General features: G+C 54.9%; 1 protein-coding gene across 16 annotated transcripts in view; it reads right to left on the reverse strand.

The window, feature by feature from the left end:
- Positions 1 to 18974, reverse strand: part of ITGAE (integrin subunit alpha E) — a 95667-nt gene that overhangs the window by 51175 nt on the left and 25518 nt on the right. For 14 of the 16 annotated variants that reach the window (XR_012425131.1, XR_012425130.1, XR_012425132.1 and 11 more), the window contains exons 3-13: positions 11627 to 11718; positions 9675 to 9742; positions 9159 to 9276; positions 8769 to 8933; positions 7953 to 8068; positions 6869 to 7020; positions 5147 to 5300; positions 3792 to 3942; positions 2644 to 2711; positions 1654 to 1795; positions 155 to 297 (exon numbers count right to left, since the gene is read on the reverse strand). Coding sequence is in view for 13 of the 16 variants with exons in the window: in XM_065532609.1 (XP_065388681.1) it covers positions 155 to 297; positions 1654 to 1795; positions 2644 to 2711; positions 3792 to 3942; positions 5147 to 5300; positions 6869 to 7020; positions 7953 to 8068; positions 8769 to 8933; positions 9159 to 9276; positions 9675 to 9742; positions 11627 to 11718 (1369 nt within the window). In the remaining 3 variants the exon portion in view is untranslated. Of the gene's footprint in view, positions 1 to 154; positions 298 to 1653; positions 1796 to 2643; positions 2712 to 3791; positions 3943 to 5146; positions 5301 to 6619; positions 6635 to 6868; positions 7021 to 7952; positions 8069 to 8768; positions 8934 to 9158; positions 9277 to 9674; positions 9743 to 11626; positions 11719 to 18974 lie in introns of those variants that run through there. The other 2 variants (XM_074018223.1, XM_074018222.1) reach the window with 2 other exon arrangements.

Consider the following 18974-nt stretch of genomic DNA (forward strand, 5'->3'; position numbering starts at 1 on the left):
TCAGACATGCAGAGCCCTTGAGCTCCACTCAGGAGCCTGAGTTTTACCCGGCCTGGGCCCTGGCCCACTGTGCACCCTGGGACCCACCCCTTTCCCTTGGGGCCTTCAGATTCCCCATCCGTCAAAAGGGGTGGGAGCTTTCCCCAGTGGGTACCTGCTCTCCCTCTAGCACTGGCAGGAAGCTGGTCTCTGTGCCCTCCTTCTGGAGCTCAAACACGGCCCCATGATGTTTGTACCGTGGAGCCCCCGCGACGTAGGAGACGCTGCAGGTCTTGTGCAGCACGGCCACAGCGTAACCTGGGGCAAGGGTGGGATGGCTGTGAACACACCGTGTGCTCCCACCTGGCCTCTCTTTTGGCCCCGGCACCTTCCCAGTCAGGCCTTCAAAGTGGCCTGGGGAGGGGGGTAAAATAGGAGAGACTGTCTTTCTCACTATATTAAAGATCTGCACCAGCAAACACTCTCCCTTTACCAGTCACACACATCCCCATCAACAGAAGTGATGCACACACTGTCACGTATGCAGCTTTGCTCAAAACACTCGTTCGCACACATCTACTACCCACGCTCACACACACACCCTAGGGGGACTGAGAAGAGGTGTGAGAGGATTGCCCACCACTATTATTATTTTTGTTTATTGATTTATTTTTGAGACAGAGTCTCGGTCTATAACCCATGCTGGAGTGCAGTGGCACAATCTTAGCTCATTGCAACCTCCACCTCCTAGGTTCAAGAGATTCTTGTGCCTCAGACTTCTGAGTACGTGGGACTACAGGCGTCTGCCACCACGCCCAGCTAATTTTTGTATTTTTAGTAGAGACAGGGTTTTGCCATGTTGGCCAGGCTGGTCTCGAACTCCAGACCTCAGGTAATCCGCCCGCCTTGGCCTCCTGGGATTACAGGCGTGAGCTACTGCACCACTATTATTAATGGAGAGGCCCCGCCTTCCTGTGGGCGGCTGCTCTGCCTGGTGTACCTGATAGGCCCTGTCCCTATCCAGGAGGCGGTAATTCTCAGCCTCAGGGTCCCTAACCAGGGCCCGCCCCTCGGCCCATGTGACCGACCAGGTCTCGCCCCCATTTGGAAACCTCAAGTACAGCCCAATGCGCAGCCTCGGTGTCCCCATCTGGGCCTCACCCTCACCCAGGTAATCTCCAGGCCCCGTCCTTCCCAGGTAATCTCCAGGCCCCGCCCTCTTCCAGGTAGCCCCCAGGCCCCGCCCTCGCCCAGGTAGCCTCCAGGCCCCGCCCTCACCCAGGTAGTCTCCTGGCCCCTCGCTCCTCAGGTAGCCCCCAGGCCCCACCCTCGCCCAGGTAGGTCCCGCCCTCGCCCAGGTAGCCTCCAGGCCCCGCCCTCACCAGGTAGCCTCGCCCCCCAGGCCCGGCCCTCACCCAGGTAGCCCCCAAGCCCGGCCCTCACCCAGGTAGCACCCAGGCCCCGCCCTCACCAGGTAGCCTCGCCCCCCAGGCCCGGCCCTCACCCAGGTAGCACCCAGGCCCCACCCTCACCCAGGTAGCCCCCCAGGCCCGGCCCTCACCCAGGTAGCCCCCCAGGCCCCGCCCTCACCCAGGTAGCCCCCAGGCCCCGCCCTCACCCAGGTAGCCCCCAGGCCCCGCCCTCACCCAGGTAGCCCCCAGGCCCCGCCCTCACCCAGGTAGCTGTACTGCGCAGCCTCCCCGTCCACCGCCGCCGTCGTCTGGTTCAGGAAGCGACCCCGGCGGCTGCGTGTGTTGTAGAGCAGCGCGCCTCCGGACCAGTCAAAGGCCCCGACGGCGCCGAGCAGCACCTGCCGCTGAAGGGGACGGGGATGGGGCCCAGATGAGTGGGAGGGACCCAGGGCCGGGCCACGGTGGCAGCGGGTCTCTGGGCCAGCGCGGCTAACCTGGCTGGGAGAAGGGGGGCGTTCGGTGGCCTAGTGCCCGTCTGGCCAGAGATGCAGGTGCGAAGGTGAGATGGCCAACCCTGGGCTCCTGCCTCGTGCCCTTGCACTCCCGCCTCCGGGAGAAGCAAGCAGCTTGGTTGGTAGGCTGACCCAGGCCGAATCCTGTTGACTGGTCTGTATTCAGGGGAGCAACTGGATGTTTGAGCACACAGAAAAAATCCACCTCCTGTCATCAATATGGCCACACTTCTGTCTATCTCAGTGGTCCAGATTAAGATGAGCAGGCAGAAATATTTCCCTTTATCCTAAAATGGCTCTTTCAGGCCCGGCGTGGTGGCTCAGACCTGTAATCTCAGCACTTTGGGAGGCCGAGGCAGGTGGATCGCCTGAGGTCAGGAGTTCGAGACCAGCCTGGCCAACATGGTGAAATCCCGTCTCTACCAAAAATACAAAAATTAGCTGGCCGTGGTGGCAGGTGCCTGTAATCCCAGCTACATGGGAGGCTGAGGCAGGAGAATCACTTGAACCTGGGAGGCGGAGGTTGCAGTGAGCCGAGATTACACCGCTGCACTCCAGCCTGGGCGACAGAGCAAGACTCCGTCTCAAAATAAATAAATAAGTAAAATAAAATGGCTCTTTTAGAGGAATCATCACAGGGAGAGCAGAGCTCTGGATGGGAGGCAGGAGTCCCTGAATCCTAGGTGTTCTGGGCCCCTTCCCAACGGGCGAGCCTGCCTGGTGCTGAGTCAGCCACATACCTCATCCAGGATCTGAGCACTGAAGCCGATCTGTGCCAGCTGGTAGTGAAGGGCGTCTCCAACCGTGCCTGCAAGCCAAGAAGCCCAGTGAGACTGCTGTGGGCGGAGGTGAAGGGAGAAACGGAGGCAGGGGACAGTCCAGCTTGGCCTCAGGGAACCATGCTTGGTGTAACAGGAAGAGCACCCGGTTGAAGGTAGAGACCCAGGTTCTCCTTGAGCAACTACTGTCTGGGCAGTTCGCTCTCTCTTTCTAGGCCTCAGTTTCCTCGTCTGGGAGCTCCTGGGAGAAGGGACTACGCTCCAGTCATCCTTGTTTCTCCAGCACCAGCTCAGTTCATCAGAACTTCATGGAGATTCTGGGACGCAAGGAGGTTGGAGATATTGTTGCCTTCTTTTTTTTTTTTTTTTTTTTTTTTGAGACAGTGTCTTGCTCTGTTGCTCAGGCTGGAGTGCAGTGGCTCAATATCAGCTCACTGCAACCTGTGCCTCCCAAGGTCAAGTGACCTGTTGCCTTAGCTTCCCAAGTAGCTGGGAATACAGGTCACGCACCACCACGCCTGGCTAATTTTTTTTTTTTTTTTTTTGAGACGGAGGCTTGCTCTGTCACCCATCCTGGAGTGCAGTGAGGCGATCTTGGCTCACTGCAAACTCCGCCTCCTAAGTTCAAGTGATTCTTCTGCCTCAGGCTCCTGAGTAGCTGGGATCACAGACATGCACCACCACGGCCGGCTAAATTGTTTTGTATTTTTAGCAGAAACAGGATTTCACCATGTTGGCCAGGCTGGTCTTGAACTCCAGACCTCAGGTGATCCACCGGCCTTGGCCTCCCAGAGTGCTGGGATTACGGGCGTGAGCCACCACACCCGGCCCCAGCTAATTTTTGTTTTAGTAGAGACAAGGTTTTACCATGTTGCCCAGGCGGGTCTCGAACTCCTGGCCTCAAGCGATCCACCTGCCTCTGTCTCCCAAAGTGTTGGGATTCCAGGCGTGAGCCACCACACCCGGCCATTGCCTTTTTAGACATGGAACAGCTGAGGCTTAGAGAGATGATGGGAGTTGCTCAAAGAAACCACATGAAGATGGGACAGAGGCGGGGCTAGAGCACAGGCTGGGGTCTCCTGTGGTGGCGTGGGTCCTGGAGCCCTCACCTTCCATGCTGATGATGTTGTACCGCAGTTTGCTCAGCAGCCCATCCAGCGCCATGTAGTTAGTCACCTTGAAAGCGTGGGTCTCATCCGGGTCTGAGGCGATCAGGTTGAGTTCCCTCTCAGTCCTAGCACTCTTAAATTCTTCTCCCACCTGCACAGGGGGCCTGGGTCAGCGAGTCAGCGCCACGGGGATTCCCCAGGCCCAGGGAGAGAGCTGAGCCCCTTCCCCTGGCCTCTGGGGCCCTCCATTACCTGCCTCCTTTCTTCCTTTCTCCTCCTTTCCCTGCTCCCTGTTCTACACACACTCTGGGCAAAATTCCAGTTTTACCAAAGTACACCAGTTCTCCTGAACACACCGAGCCCCTCCTCACCTCTGCACATGCTGTTCCCTCTGCCTGCAGGGCCCCTCTCTGCCTCCCCTGCGCCCTAAGCAGCTACTCCCCTTCCCTCTGCCTGCGGGGCCCTCTCTGCCTCCCCTGCGCCCTAAGCAGCTACTCTCGTTCCCTCTGCCTGCAGGGCCCTCTCTGCCTCTCCTGTGCCCTAGGCCAGCTACTCCCGTTCCCTCTGCCTGCGGGGCCCCTCTCTGCCTCCCCTGCGCCCTAAGCAGCTACTCTCGTTCCCTCTGCCTGCGGGGCCCCTCTCTGTCTCCCCTGCGCCCTAAGCAGCTACTCCCCTTCCCTCTGCCTGCGGGGCCCTCTCTGCCTCCCCTGTGCCCTAGGCCAGCTACTCCCATTCCCTCTGCCTGCAGGGCCCTCTCTGCCTCCCCTGTGCCCTAAGCAGCTACTCCCCTTCCCTCTGCCTGCGGGGCCCTCTCTGCCTCCCCTGTGCCCTAAGCAGCTACTCCCCTTCCCTCTGCCTGCGGGGCCCTCTCTGCCTCCCCTGCGCCCTAAGCAGCTACTCTCGTTCCCTCTGCCTGCAGGGCCCTCTCTGCCTCTCCTGTGCCCTAGGCCAGCTACTCCCGTTCCCTCTGCCTGCGGGGCCCCTCTCTGCCTCCCCTGTGCCCTAAGCAGCTACTCCCCTTCCCTCTGCCTGCGGGGCCTTCTCTGCCTCCCCTGTGCCCTAAGCAGCTACTCTCATTTGTCTGGCAGGACTCAGCTCGGCACCACGGTCCTCCAGGAACATTCCTTGGTGCGTTTCCTGTGGGCTCTCCCGTCACTATTTGGCCAGGAAGCTGTGACCACCATGGGGAAATGGGCCCTCTCTGGGATGACAGGGCATGGGGAGAAGGGGAGTGTTTGCGAACAGAACAGGGTCTGGATAAGCTGCTTACAGAGAAGCCCCCATCTACAACCCTGACTCCTCCCCACCCCAGGCTGAGCAGGGTCAGGAGGGGCCTCCCGGCTCCTGGCTCTTACCCCAATGGCAAAGCGCTCAACACCATGCATTTTAGGGGAGTTGATGACTGTCGTAAGGTCGAGAGGGTCCTCGAATATGCCACCATCAGTGAGCACCACCATGACCTTGGATGCCTTTCTTCTGGAGCCGTGGCTTGAGGTGAAGATGTTGTCTCTGAGCAGGGGAGAGTAAAGGAAGAAGAGAGCTTTGCCAGAGGCATGACCGCCTCCAGGAGAGACTTCATTCTCTGACCTGTATTAGAATGGGGAGGGTTCACAATCCTCCCAAAAGACCCAAAGAAGGGGGTGATGCCCCCTTAAGTCACACAGCGAGGCTAGGCAGAGGGAGGGCTGTAACACAGGTGTTCTTGCTTCTCACCTGCTCCCAGCAGAAAGGTGCTGGCTGGCAGTCTCTTCCTTTTGTGTGCATACAGGAAGAGTAATGACATTAAAATGATAGCTAATACTCTATTATCTATCATTTATGATAGATAATATCATATGCCAGGCGTTTATCATGTGCCAGACACTGCTGTAAACACTATATATATATATAATTTTTTTTTTTCTTTTTGAGACGGATTCTCACTTTTTCGCCCAGGCTGGAGTGCAGTGGTGCCATCTCGGCTCACTGCAAGCTCCGCCTCCCGGGTTCACGCCATTCTCCTGCCTCAGCCTCCGAGTAGCTGGGACTACAGGCGCCCGCCACCACGCCCAGCTAATTTTTTTGTATTTTTAGTAGAGACGGGGTTTCACTGTGTTAGCCAGGATGGTCTTGATCTCCTGACCTCGTGATCCACCCACCTCGGCCTCCCAAAGTGCTGGGATTACAGGCGTGAGCCACGACGCCCGGCCAACACTGTATATTTTAACCCATCCAACCGCCACAAAATCTACCAGGTAAGTGCTATTATTTTTCTTTCTTTTTTAGAGACAGCATCTCACTCTGTCACCCAGACTGGAGTACAGTGGTGTGATCATGACTCACTGCATCCTTAGACTCCTGGGCTCAAGCAGTCCTCCTGCCTCAGCTTCCTGAGTAGCTGGAACTATAGGCACAAGCCACTGCTCCAAGCTGTGAGTCCTATTATCATTCTCATTTTATTTATTTATTTTATTATTATTATTTTCTTGAGAGAGATGGAGTCTCACTCTGTTGCCCAGGCTGGAGTGCAGTGGCACCATCTCAACTCACTGCAACCTCTGCCTCCCGAGTTCAAGCGTTTCTCCTGCCTCAGCCTCCCAAGTAGCTGGGATTACAGGCACCTGCCACCACACCCTTTGTATTTTTAGTAGAGACAGAGTTCCACCATGTTGGCCAGGCTGGTCTCAAACTCCTGACCTCAGGTGATCCACCTGCCTTGGCCTCCCAAAGTGCTGGGATTACAAGTGTGAGCTACCGCGCTCAGCCTATTTTTCTCATTTTTAAAGTGAGGAAACGGAAGCCCAGGTCACAAGGTCCTTCAGTTCGCCCAAGGTCACACAGATACAAACCAGAGCTGAGATCTGAACCCAGCCGGCCTGTCCACCGAGCACTCTGCTCTCCTGCCTCTCACAAGAGGAAGTCCTTGGAAGACTTTTTGGAAGACAGTCTTGAGGTATCATCCCTCACGTTCTCTCTCAGCCACGGAAAGGCTGGAACCCTAATTCTCTTCTGCAGTTCTGTCCAGCCACTTCCTCCAAGCACGATGCCACAGAGACTCTGGGCATGGCCAGAATAATTCCTGCAGCCCCCACACTCACAAGACATGTTGCATGGCTGAGGCAGTCTTGGTGACACTCCCCACTTGAGTAATATTCTGGACTTTGGCGAGGGAGGCCATCACATCCTGGCTGTCCCGAAGGTCAAACTCAGTCTGGATCACTCCTCCATACTGCACCAGGGCAAAGTTGCACTGCAGGGGATGGGGAGGAGGGCAGGAGGTTGGAAGAACTGCCACCTCTGCCCCTGAAATGGCTCCCCCTGGAAGCAGCAGAAAAATCCACTCCTTCTACCTTATCCCTGGGCAGAAAGAGATGCTAAGGCAGAGCAAAATCTCTAAGCGAGTGGGGGTGGAGAAGGGTGTGATAGTAATGGCCCCCAATGAATCACAGACTTCCCCCTAGCTCCCTGTGTAGTCCCCTCCATACTGACAATGCGATTGGCCGTGTGACTGGCTTTGGCCAATGAGGCATCAGCAAATGTGATATAATTAGAGACTTGAGCTGGGCGCGGTGGCTCAAGCCTGTAATCCCAGCACTTTGGGAGGCCGAGACGGGCGGATCACGAGGTCAGGAGATCGAGACCATCCTGCCTAACCCAGTGAAACCCCATCTCTACTAAAAAATACAAAAAACTAGCCGCGCAAAGTGGCGGGTGCCTGTAGTCCCAGCTACTCGGGAGGCTGAGGCAGGAGAATGGCGTAAACCTGGGAGGCGGAGCTTGCAGTGAGCTGAGATCCGGCCACTGCACTCCAGCCTGGGCGGCAGAGCCAGACTCCCTCTCAAAAAAAAAAAAAAAAAAAAAATAGAGACTTGAAAAATACTTGCATGCATTGGATCTGGCCCTCTTAGATTGCTGCTGCCATGAAAAATTTGGGCTGGCCTGCTAAAGACACATGGTCCAGACAAGTGAGTGAGGTCATCTTAGGCCATCCAGCCCCAGTCAAGCAACCAGATGCCTGCAGCTCCAGGGTAACTCCAGGCAAGATGGACAGAAGAACCATCCAGCTGAGCCCAGCCCAAGTATCTGACCCACAGAATTGTGAGCAAATGTGGTGATTGTTGTTCTGAGGTAGGGTGATTCTCAGCAACAGATAAGTGGTAACCAGCTCTTAGGAAAGCCCACCTCAAAACACTTTTCATAGAAGTTCCTCATCATGTTGGAGATGAAGTCTTTGGCTCTCTGAAAGTCTGGGGGATCAATGCTTCCTGAGCCATCCAGGATGATGGCAATCTCGGTGCCTGGCCAAGACAAACAGGTCAGGAGTGGGCATGGGATGTGAGGGCAGCATGTGTACGGTACATGCCCCTGTTGTAGGCCTGAGGGCTCAATTCAGGGAAGAAGTTGGAGAACCTCCCAAGTGGGAAGCTTTTTTTTTTTTTTTTTTTTAATGGAGCTTTATTCTGTTGCCCAGGCTAGAGGGTAGTGGTGGGATCTCGGCTCACTGCAACCTCCGCCTCCTGGGTTCAAGCAATTCTCCTGCCTCAGCCTCCTAAGTAGCTGGGACTACAGGTGCACACCACCATGCCTGGCTGATTTTTGAATTTTTTAGTAAAGTCGGGGTTTCACCATGTTGGCCAGGCTGGTCTCGAACTCCTGATCTCAAGTGATCCGCCCACCTCGGCCTCCCAAAGTGCTGGGATTACAGGCGTGAGCCACCATGCCTGGCCCCAAGAGAGAAGCTTTTGTTTCCCCCTTCAAAAAGAGAGCTAGAACCTGGTCAGGCTTTGCTTGCTGTGTGAGCCATTCCCATCACTACCACTCTCTGAGCCTCAGTTTCCCCATTTATAAGATAGAGTGGGTGGAGCTGGTACTGGTCAGGCCTGTAAAGTCCAGCCACTGCTCCCCATCTCAGACTGAGGCACCCCTCACCCTTGGAGGCTGCCAGCCTAGGGGTTGGCTCTGATAGACTCAGAGCAACCCAGATCTGCCTCTTCTCACCAGCTTCCTCCTCCTCGTCTTCCTCCTCCTCCTCATCTTCCTCCTCCTCCTCCTTCTCCAGAGCCCGGCGCCGCCTGGCTGTGTTCACATCCTCTCCCCGGCTGCCTTCTTTGTTGCTATAGCAGTCTCCAGTGTCCACACGTGCATCTGGATCCAGGAGATTTTCTTTAAAAACATAGGTGGAAGAGCTCAGAGTCAGAAAGGCTCCGTCCTCACCTGAGCACGCTCACATGTGGTTCTGCCCTGATTCCTTTTATGCAATGCCTCAACCCTGCCTTGCTCCACCGTGGGCCTGTGTCCCGCTGCATTTGCCGTGAGCTGGTGCCTTTTCTTGGAGACCAAGGAGATCTCTTTAGAGCTATCCAAGGCCAGTGAATGTCCAATCCTTACCAAGGTCGAAGAAGTTGGCCTGAGCTTGGGGACGGAGGTCAGGGCCCAGGAGGCCACAGGTGCCTGTGAATTCTGAGCTGAGGCTGTAAGGCCGCCGGGCCAGCACTTGAATGCATATCTGGGTGAGGGAATAGAGGGTAGGGAAACACCAGGTCACCCCCGCGTTCCCGAGCTACAGCCACATTCTCACCCCCATTCTAGAACTCAGTGGATCAACCAGGCAGGGGGCACAGGAGTGGCTGGCCCACCCCTCACCAGGTGTAGGGGTCTGTGTTGGGGTCAAGGCTGAGGCCGACACCTGCATGAGTGTGCTGGGTCACAGGGAACACCTAGGTCAGTCCTGGTATCAGAATAGGTGGTCGGAGCTACAGTCAGCCCTGGGGCTGGCACCAGGGAGATGCTAGACTACTCAGCCTCGGAAATAGCATGCCAGTCGGAACCGCTCTCAACACCAGGGTCAACCACGAGGGTTAGCACCAGCCTCCCTAAGGCCCTCCCTCTTGCCCATGCACTCACCAAAACGCCGTGGTGGCTCCGGGCAACGGTCACTCCCCGGTGCCTCCCCTTGGGGATGGGGACATGCTCTGAAAAAGTTAAACCCAGGTAAGGAGGAGGGCACTCTGGGAGGCAGAGACCCAAAGCCAAGGTCAGAGGGCACAGAGCCACCTTGGTCAGGCCCCTATGAGGAACTGTTGGCCACTCAGAGAAGCCTCTAGAAAGCTAGAACGGGGGACTTCAAGGTCAGGACTGGACATGTTCAGGGCCGAGTGCCCATCCCTGGGGCTCATCTGCTGGCCCATTTAACACATGTCCATTGATGTCTGCTCTGTGCCCAGCCTTGTGAGTGTGGTGATGGGCGTCCAGCAATAGCTGATACCTGCTGCTTTTCCTCAGTGAGCTTGGTCGAACAGGTGGGTGGAGAAGCACTGCCTGGTGGGTGTGAAAGTGCCAAGGAATGTGCAAGGAACCGCGGGACTGGCTGTGTGGACCGAGGAACCGCCAATCTCACAGACCCATCCTGGGGAATTTTACTGCCCCACAGCCTCAGGGGCAGAAATGGTAGCTCCTTCCTCTTCCTCCCCACTGTCAGCCTCAGGATACTGTTTTATTTTTGAGTCACGGAATCACTCAGTCAACCCTGCTGGACTGAGATTGAGTCTGTTCAACTCAGTGCCTCTCAGACAAGGATTTTTTTTATTTTTTTTTTAAAAACAGAATCTTGCTCTGTTGCCCAGACTGGAATCCAGTGGTGCAATCTCAGCTCACTGTAACCTCCACCTCCTGGGTTCAAGCGATTCTTCTGCCTCAGCCTCCCAAATAGCTGGGATTATAGGTGCGCACCACCACACCTGGCTAATTTTTGTATTTGTAGTAGAGATGGGGTTTTGCCATATTGGCCAGGCTGGTCTCGAGCTCCTGACCTCAAGTGATCCACCGCCTCAGCCTCCCAAAGTGCTGGGATTATAGACGTAAGCCATGGCATCCTGCCTCAGACAAGGAATATATATATATATATATAGCCAAGAGGTTGTCAGTAAATCTGTGATTTGAGTTTGATTGGGTAGGATGGATAGAGTTTAGTTAATGAATGAATCAGGTTCATTCATTCATTCATTCATTCAAATGGCATTTATTGAGTACCTAATATATGCCAGGCCCCATGCTAGTTACTAGGATGGCCACAGTTAGACTGAATAGGTAGGGGGTGAATTCCACTGAGGTGTGATGAGTTAGTTGCATCAGGAAGGGCTAGAGTTTTGAATCAGCCACCACTAAAAGTGTGACCTTTGTCATACTGGTAACCAAAAGATTTACATTATCTGAACTGTCGCTTCCTCTCTTGTAAATGGTGTGGTTGTGAGGATGAAAACTAAATGACTCGGCCGGGCGCGGTGGCTCAAGCCTGTAATCCCAGCACTTTGGGAGGCCGAGACGGGCGGATCACAAGGTCAGGAGATCGAGACCATCCTGGCTAACACGGCGAAACCCCGTCTCTACTAAAAACACAAAAAATTAGCCGGGCGAGGTGGCGGCGCCTGTGGTCCCAGCTACTCGGGAGGCTGAGGCAGGAGAATGGCGGGAACCCGGGAGGCGGAGCTTGCAGTGAGCTGAGATCTGGCCACTGCACTCCAGCCTGGGCGACAGAGCGAGACTCCGTCTCAAAAAAAAAAAAAAAAAAGAAAACTAAATGACTCAGAGGACTGCCAGGCACACGGTGGACACACAATACATTGTAGGGATCGTTTCTGTTGCTAGGATTGCATCTAGGAAAGGTGGCTGGGGGTTAGGATTGGGTTGGGGTGGGACTGGACATGGGGATGGAATCTTGCTGTGGGTGATGCTAGAGTCTAGGGGTGAACGGGCTGGATTAGGCAGGGCTGGGGTTGGAATGGTTTGAGTTTAGATGAGGGGGATTTTGTAAGAAAGGGGGTCCTGGGGAGCATTCCCTGGAGTTGGGGGTGACTTACCTACAGAATGGCAAAGGATTTCATCCTGCACAAGGGAGCATCGATGGAGGGGCACTGGTGTCCTCTCGGTTCTGGGGCTGGTGACCAGGAGCCTGAGTGGGAGGGGAGATGGCAAAGCTGAGCTGGCTGGTGTTCCTCGTCTTCTCCCTGCCTGCCCAGCACACTTCCCATTCCAGTTGTCTGGGCTCACAGGCTCCCTGTGTGGCCTGCAGATTCCTAGCCCAGACTCTGAATTACGGGGAAAACATTTGCCCAGTCTCTACTTCTACACAGCGCCAGGCAGGAAATGGTTAAATGCAACCGCTCTTTGCTTGCTGCCCACCCTGACAGAGAAGGGGTGATGCTGATGGTTAACAAAAACTCTGCTCGCTCGTGGGGGTAGGGATGGGGAGGCCAGAAAACCGCCAGCGTTGGGGTTGGTTCTGTTGGGGGCAGTGCTGGCTGGCTTCCTGGTGGGCCACCCCGGGGGCCTTCCCTGCCTAGCCTTAGTTCCTGAGACAGCATATTGGTGCCCCATCCTGTGGGTTAGTCAGAACTGGAGGTTTGGAGGCTGGGCGCAGTGGCTCACACCTGTAATCCCAGCACTTTGGGAGGCTGAGGCAGGTGGATCACCTGAGGTCAGGAGTTTGAGACCAACCTGATCAATACAGTGAAACCCCATCTCTACTAAAAATGCAAATATTAGCCGGGCGAGGTGGCGGGTGCCTGTAGTTCCAGCTACTCAGGAGGCTGAGTCAGGAGAATGGCGTGAACCGGGGAGGCGGAGCTTGCAGTGAGCCGAGATCACGCCACTGCACTCCAGCCTGGGCGACAGAGTGAGACTCTGTCTCAAAAAAAAAAAAAAAAAAAAAAGTCATGATGTGGCTGCAGTGGGTTGGGACAGATTAAAGAGCACAGGATGGGGGTAGAAATGAGACACCGTCTCCACTTCCTCAACTCCTGTCACTCTACATTTTAATACATTATGAAATATATTCACGTGGGGCCGGGCGCGGTGGCTCAAGCCTGTAATCCCAGCACTTTGGGAGGCCGAGGCGGGTGGATCACGAGGTCAGGATATCGAGACCATCCTGGCTAACGTGGTGAAACCCCGTCTCTACTAAAAACACAAAAAACTAGCCGGGCGTGGTGGTGGGCACCTGTAGTCTCAGCTACTCGGGAGGCTGAGGAAGGAGAATGGCGTGAACCCGGGAGGCGGAGCTTGCAGTGAGCCGAGATCGCGCCACTGCACTCCAGCCTGGGTGACAGAGTGAGACTCCGTCTCAAAAAAAAAAAAAAAAAAAAAAAAAAAAGAAATATATTCACGTATCGGCGTGGCTTACAGAATAGTAACAAAGTCTGCACCTGTGCATGCATCTGCTCACCCCCAGCTGAACCCACCCCAGGGGGACTTCCCACCCTGAGTCGGCTCCTGTGAAGGTCACCAGGCGTCCCTACAATGCCACATCCAATGGACCCCTCTCTGTCCTCGTCTTCCTCAACCTCTCAGAAGCCCGGGACATAAGTAACCATCTCTCCTTTTTTTTTTTTTTTTTTTTTTTTTTGAGACGGAGTCTCGCTCTGTCTCCCAGGCTGCAGTGCAGTGGTGCGATCTCAGCTCACTGCAAGCTCCGCCTCCTGGGTGTCCGCCATTCGCGTGCCTCAGCCTCCCGAGTAGCTGGGACTACAGGCGCCCGCCACCACGCCTGGCTAATTTTTTGTATTTTTAGTAGAGACGGGGTTTTACCGTGTTAGCCAGGATGGTCTCAATCTCCTGACCTTGTGATCCACCCGTCTCAGTCTCCCAAAGTGCTGGGATTACAGGCGTGAGCCACCGCGCCCAGCGTAACCATCTCTTTGAAACACTTTCTTCCAGATTTTTCTGCGGACTCTCTCCTCATTCCTCAAGCCTTCGCTGGTGCCTTTGGAGTCTGGCCTCTATCTGCCACCAGGATCCGGGGACTGGGTCACTGTCGTCCTTGCCGGCACACTCTCCCTAGTGATCCCTTCCAAGCCTGTGGCTTCAATACACCTATAAAGGCTGAAATTCCCACCTCTCCATCTGCTATTGGAGGCAGAATAATGGCCCCCCCAAAGACGGCCACGTCCTAGTCCCCAGAACCTGTGAATATGTTGCCTTTTATGGCCAAAAGGACTTTGTAGATATAAATAAACGGTCATGAGATGTGGGGTTATCCTGGATTATCTGCATGGGCTCAGTGAAATCACAAGGGTCCTTCTATGAGGGAGGCCCGAGAAACATGGCTGCAGGGTGGTGTGCGCAGGCTGCAGGGACTCAGGGGTCTGTTGAGGCAGAGAGGAGAAGCAGCGAGACTGCAGGAAGGCTGGAAGCCTCCCAAGGAGGCCTCTCCCATCCCAGAAGCCCCCAGGGCTGTCCCAGGTGGGTTATAAAGCCCCAGTGTAATCACAAAGGTCCTTCTATGAAGGAGGCAGGAGAATCAAGAGTCAGAGAAAGACGTGAAGCTTGTTGTGCTGCAGGCTCAAGGAGGAGGAGGAGGCCGTGAGCCAAGGAATGCAGGCAGCTTCTAGAAGCCAAAAAAGGCAAGAGAACAGATTCTCCCTCAGAGCTTCTAGAAGGGACCCAGCCCTGCTGACACCTTTTCAGACTTCTGACCTCCAAAACTAGAAGATAATAAACTTGCATCTGGGCTCAGTGGCTCACACCTGTCATCCCAGCACTTTGGGAGGCCGAGGCAGGCGCATCACCTGAGGTCAGGAGTTCAAGACCAGCCTGGCTAACATGGTGAAACCCCGTCTCTACTAAAAATACAAAAATTAGCTGGGTGTGGTGGTGCATGTTTGTAATCCCAGCTACTCGGGAGGCTGAGGCAGGAGAATCACTTGAACCTGGGAGGTGGAAGTTGCAGTGAGCCGAGATCACACCACTGCACTCCAGCCTGTGTAAAAGAGTGCAAAAAAAAAAAAAAGAGATAATAAACTTGTGTTGTTGTAAGCCACTACATCTGTGGTAACTTGTTACAGCGTCAATAGGAAACAAACAGAACTTGTGGTCTTTCCTGTCAAGTCTGCTTCTTCTCATCTTCCCCGCCACAGGAAATGGCACCAGCAACCACTAAGTCCTAAAGGCGAAGCCCAGGAGGCATCCTCACTTCCGTCGTGTTTTCACTCATGCCCTACATCCAATCCACCTGCCAACCTCGTTGGTTCTTTCTCCAAATTCTTTCTTTCTTTTTTTTTTTTTCCTTTTTTTTGAGACAGAGTTTCACTCTTGTCGCCCAGGCTGGAGTGCAATGGCGCAATCTCGGTTCACTGCAACCTCTGTCTCCTAAGTTCAAGCGATTCTCCTGCCTCGGCCTCCCAAAGTGCTGCGATTACAGGCACCCGCCACCACGCCCAGCTAATTTTTGTGTTTTTAGTACAGACGGGGTTTCACCATGTTGGCCAGGCTGGTCTTGAACTCCTGACCTCAGGTGATCCACCCACCTCAGCCTCCCAAAGTGCTGGAATTACAGACGTGAGCCACCACGCCTGTAATTATTTCTAGAAAGCAGCTCTTCTCCAAATGTTCCTTCCATCATCATCCTGCCTTGTCTATGGTAATAGCCTCCTGTTATTTTGTAGGGTTTGTTTGTTTTTCAGGTAACATCTTGCTCTGTTGTCCAGGCTGGAGTGTAGTAGTGTGATCACAGCTCACTGCAGCCTTGACCTCCCAGGCTCAGCGATCCTCCTACCTCAGCCTCACAAGTTGCTGGGCCTACAGGAGTGAGTTACTGTGCCCAGATGATTTTGTTTATTTTTCTTATAGAGATGAAGTCTCACTGTGTTGCCCAAGCTGATCCTGGGCTCAAGCACTTCCACCTTGACCTTCTAAAGTGTCAGAGAGGCCGGGCACAGTGGCTCACGCCTGTAATTCCAGCACTTTGGGAGGTGAGGCGGGCGGATCACGAGATCAGAAGATCGAGACCATCCTGGCTAACACAGTGAAACCTCGTCTCTACTAAAAACACAAAAAATTAGCTGGGTGTGGTGGCGGGCACCTGTAGTCCCAGCTACTCAGGAGGCTGAGGCAGGAGAACGGAATGAACCCGGGAGGCGGAGCTTGCAGTGAGTCGAGATCGCGCCACTGCACTGTAGCCTGGGCAACAGAGCAAGACTCTGCAAGAAGTGTCTGTGAAAGACGTGAAGCTTGCTATGCTGCAGGCTTAGGAGGAGAAGGAGGCCATGAGCCAAGGAATGCAGGCAGCTTCTAGAAGCCAAAAAAAGGCAAGAAAACAGATTCTCCCCCAGAGCTTCTAGAAGGGACCCAGCCCTGCTGACACCTTTTCAGACTTCTGACCTCCAAAACTACAAGAAAACTTCTATATTAATAGAAGTGAGCCACCATGCCTTACCCATTTATTTGTTTTAAATTTACTCATGTAGTTTTTTTTTTTTTTTTTAAAAGACAGAGTCTCCCTCGGTCACCTAAGTTGAAGTACAGTGGCATGATCATGGCTCACTGCAGCCCCAACCTCTCAGGCTCAAATGGTCCTCCCACCTCTGTCTCCCAAGTAACTGGGACCACAGATGCGTGCCATCACACCTGGCTAATTTTCTTATGTTTTGTAGAGACGGGGTTTTGCCATGTTGCCCAGGCTAGTCTCGAACTCCCGGGCTCAGGTAATCTTCCTGCCTTGGCCTCCCAAAGTGCTGGGAGTGAGCCCTGTAGGTTACAGTGAGTTTCAGGCATGAGCCACAGCAGCTGGCCCACTCATGTAGTTTACACTGTGTCCCTTCTGTCAGTGGCAGCCCCAGTTTCTGGGTGACCAGTACCAGCATTTCCTGCCTCAAGCCCTCTACCATGCTGTTCCCTCCACCATGCTGTTTCCTCCACTGTGCTGTTCCCTCTCCAGCTTTCTGTTCCCTCCACCGCACTGTTCCTTCTCCAGCTTGCTGTTCCCTCCACCATGCTGTTCCTCCACTGCGCTACTCCCTCCACCGCACTGTTCCTTCTCCAGCTTGCTGTTCCCTCCACCATGCTGTTCCTCCACCTGCTGTTCCCTCCACCATGCTTTTCCCTCCACTGTGCTATTCCCTCCACCGTGCTGTTCCCTCCACCGTGCTGTTCCCTCTCCAGCTTGCTGTTCCCTCCACCGTGCTGTTCCCTCTCCACCTTGCTGTTCCCTCCACCACGCTGTTCCTTCCACCACGTTGTTCCCTCTCCAGCTTGGTGTTCCCTCCACCATGCTGTTCCCGCCACCTGCTGTTCCCTCTCCCGCTTGCTGTTACCTCCACCACTCTGTTCCCTCCACTGTGCTGTTCCCTCTCCAGCTTGCTGTTCCCTCCCTTACGCTGTTCCCTCCACCACGCAGTTCCCTCCACTGCCCTGTTCCCTCCACCATGCTGTTCCCTCTCCACCTTGCTGTTGCCTCCACCACGCTGTTGCCTCTCCAGCTTGCTGTTCCCTCCACCATGCTGTTCCTGCCACCTGCTGTTCCCTCTCCCGTTTGCTGTTACCTCCACCACTCTGTTCCCTCCACTGCACTGTTCCCTCCACTGCGCTGTTCCCTCCACTGCGCTGTTCCCTCCACTGCGCTGTTCCCTCCACCATGCTGTTCCCTCCACCACGCTATTCCCTCCACCGTGCTATTCCCTCTCCAGCTTGTTGTTCCCTCCACCTGCTGTTCCCTCCACCGTGCTGTTCCCTCCACCGTGCTGTTCCCTCCACCTGCTGTTTCCTGTGCCCAGAACCCTCATCTTCCCCTCTCCCCAAGGTTGGCTTATTCTCCTTCCCCAGTCTCGCCTGTCACCTCCTCATAAATGCTTTCCCAGCCAGCCCCACCTCACAACCCAGTTACTCTGCTTCGCATCACCCTGTCTGATTTCCTTCTCAGAACCTGTCATTGTCTGATACTGCCTATTATCTGTCTTCCCCACCAGACAGTAGGCTCCCCAAGGATCTTGTCTATCTTCTTCACCATGTTATTCCCAGGGCCTGGAGCAATGCCTGGCACAGAGCAGGGGCTCAGTAAGTATTTGTTGAACAACAGCCCAGGTGACAGCTGAGAGGGCTCAGCTGGGGCAGGGCTGAGGGCGGAGAGCTGGGTGCAGCTGAGAGCTGCTCCTCTGTTCGGGCTCTGCAGCTGAGCCCCCAAATTAGGTCGCTTCCTTAGCAACCCTGCCTCTCTCCCCAGCCCTGACCTCAGCCCTAGACTCAGCATCTCCCTCCCTGCTCCCCCATGAAGGGTGGAGTCAAAACCAGGCTCTACCCCAGACCCCATTTTGGTGCGGTAGGTGCAGGCCTCCAGTCTCTCTCCTCCTCAGTCCTCTGCCCAGGCTGTTTCCTCTGCCTGCGACGCCTCCTCCTGCAGACCAGTCATCCCAAACCCCAGCTCCTCAGGAAGTCTTCCCAAAGGAAGTGCAGCCTGATCCCCTCCAGGCCGTGCAGCAGCCCTGACTATAGCACCCCACCCCAATCCCCACCCTTTCTTCCCACCTGGATGGCGCATTCCCAGGAGACCATCACATACAGCTGTGCAGGCTGTGCACTGCAGATCCCAACATTGCCATTCATGTCGCTGTCATGCAATGACATGGCCTGGGCCGTGTGAGCTGCCCCTGCTCCCCACACCTTTTATCCCCTACTGCCAGGGGTCTGCAGGTTTGCTGAGCACATGGCTGACAAACCAAGTAAACACTGACCGACCAGCTGGGCACGGTGGCTCACCCCTGTCATCCCAGCACTTCGGGAGTCCGAGGCAAGTGGATCACGAGGTCAGGAGATCGAGACCATCCTGGCCAACACAGTGAAACCCCGTCTCTACTAAAAATACAAAAAAAAAATTAGCTGGGCGTGGTGGCGGGCACCTGTAGTCCCAGCCACTTGGGAGGCTGAGGCAGGAGGATGGCGTGAACCCAGGAGGCGGAGCTTGCAGTGAGCTGAGATCGCGCCACTGCACTCCAGCCTGGGCGACAGAGTGAGACTCCATCTCCAAAAAAAAAAAACATTGACCGACCAGCTCTGATAGACGACTGGCCATCAGCTGACAGCCACAGGGGCCCTATTACACCCTGAACTGGGTACAGCCCAGCAATCCTTGTCCATCTCCTGCTTTTATTTATTATTTTTTCTTCGTTTGTTTTTTTGAGATGGAGTCTCACTCTGTCACCCAGGTTGGAGTGTAGTGGTGCGATCTCGGCTCACTGTAACCTCCGCCTCCTGGGTTCAAGTGATTCTCCTGCCTCCGCCTCCCAAGTAGCTGGGATTACAGGCGTGCACACCACCAAACCTGGCTAATTTTTGTATTTTTATTAGAGACGGGGATTCACCATGTTGGCCAGGCCGCTCTCGAACGCCTGACCTCAGGTGATCTACCCACTTCGGCCTCCCAAAGGGCTGGGACTACAG

This window comes from Macaca fascicularis, chromosome 16, assembly GCF_037993035.2.
Source record: "Macaca fascicularis isolate 582-1 chromosome 16, T2T-MFA8v1.1".
NCBI lineage: Eukaryota > Metazoa > Chordata > Mammalia > Primates > Cercopithecidae > Macaca > Macaca fascicularis.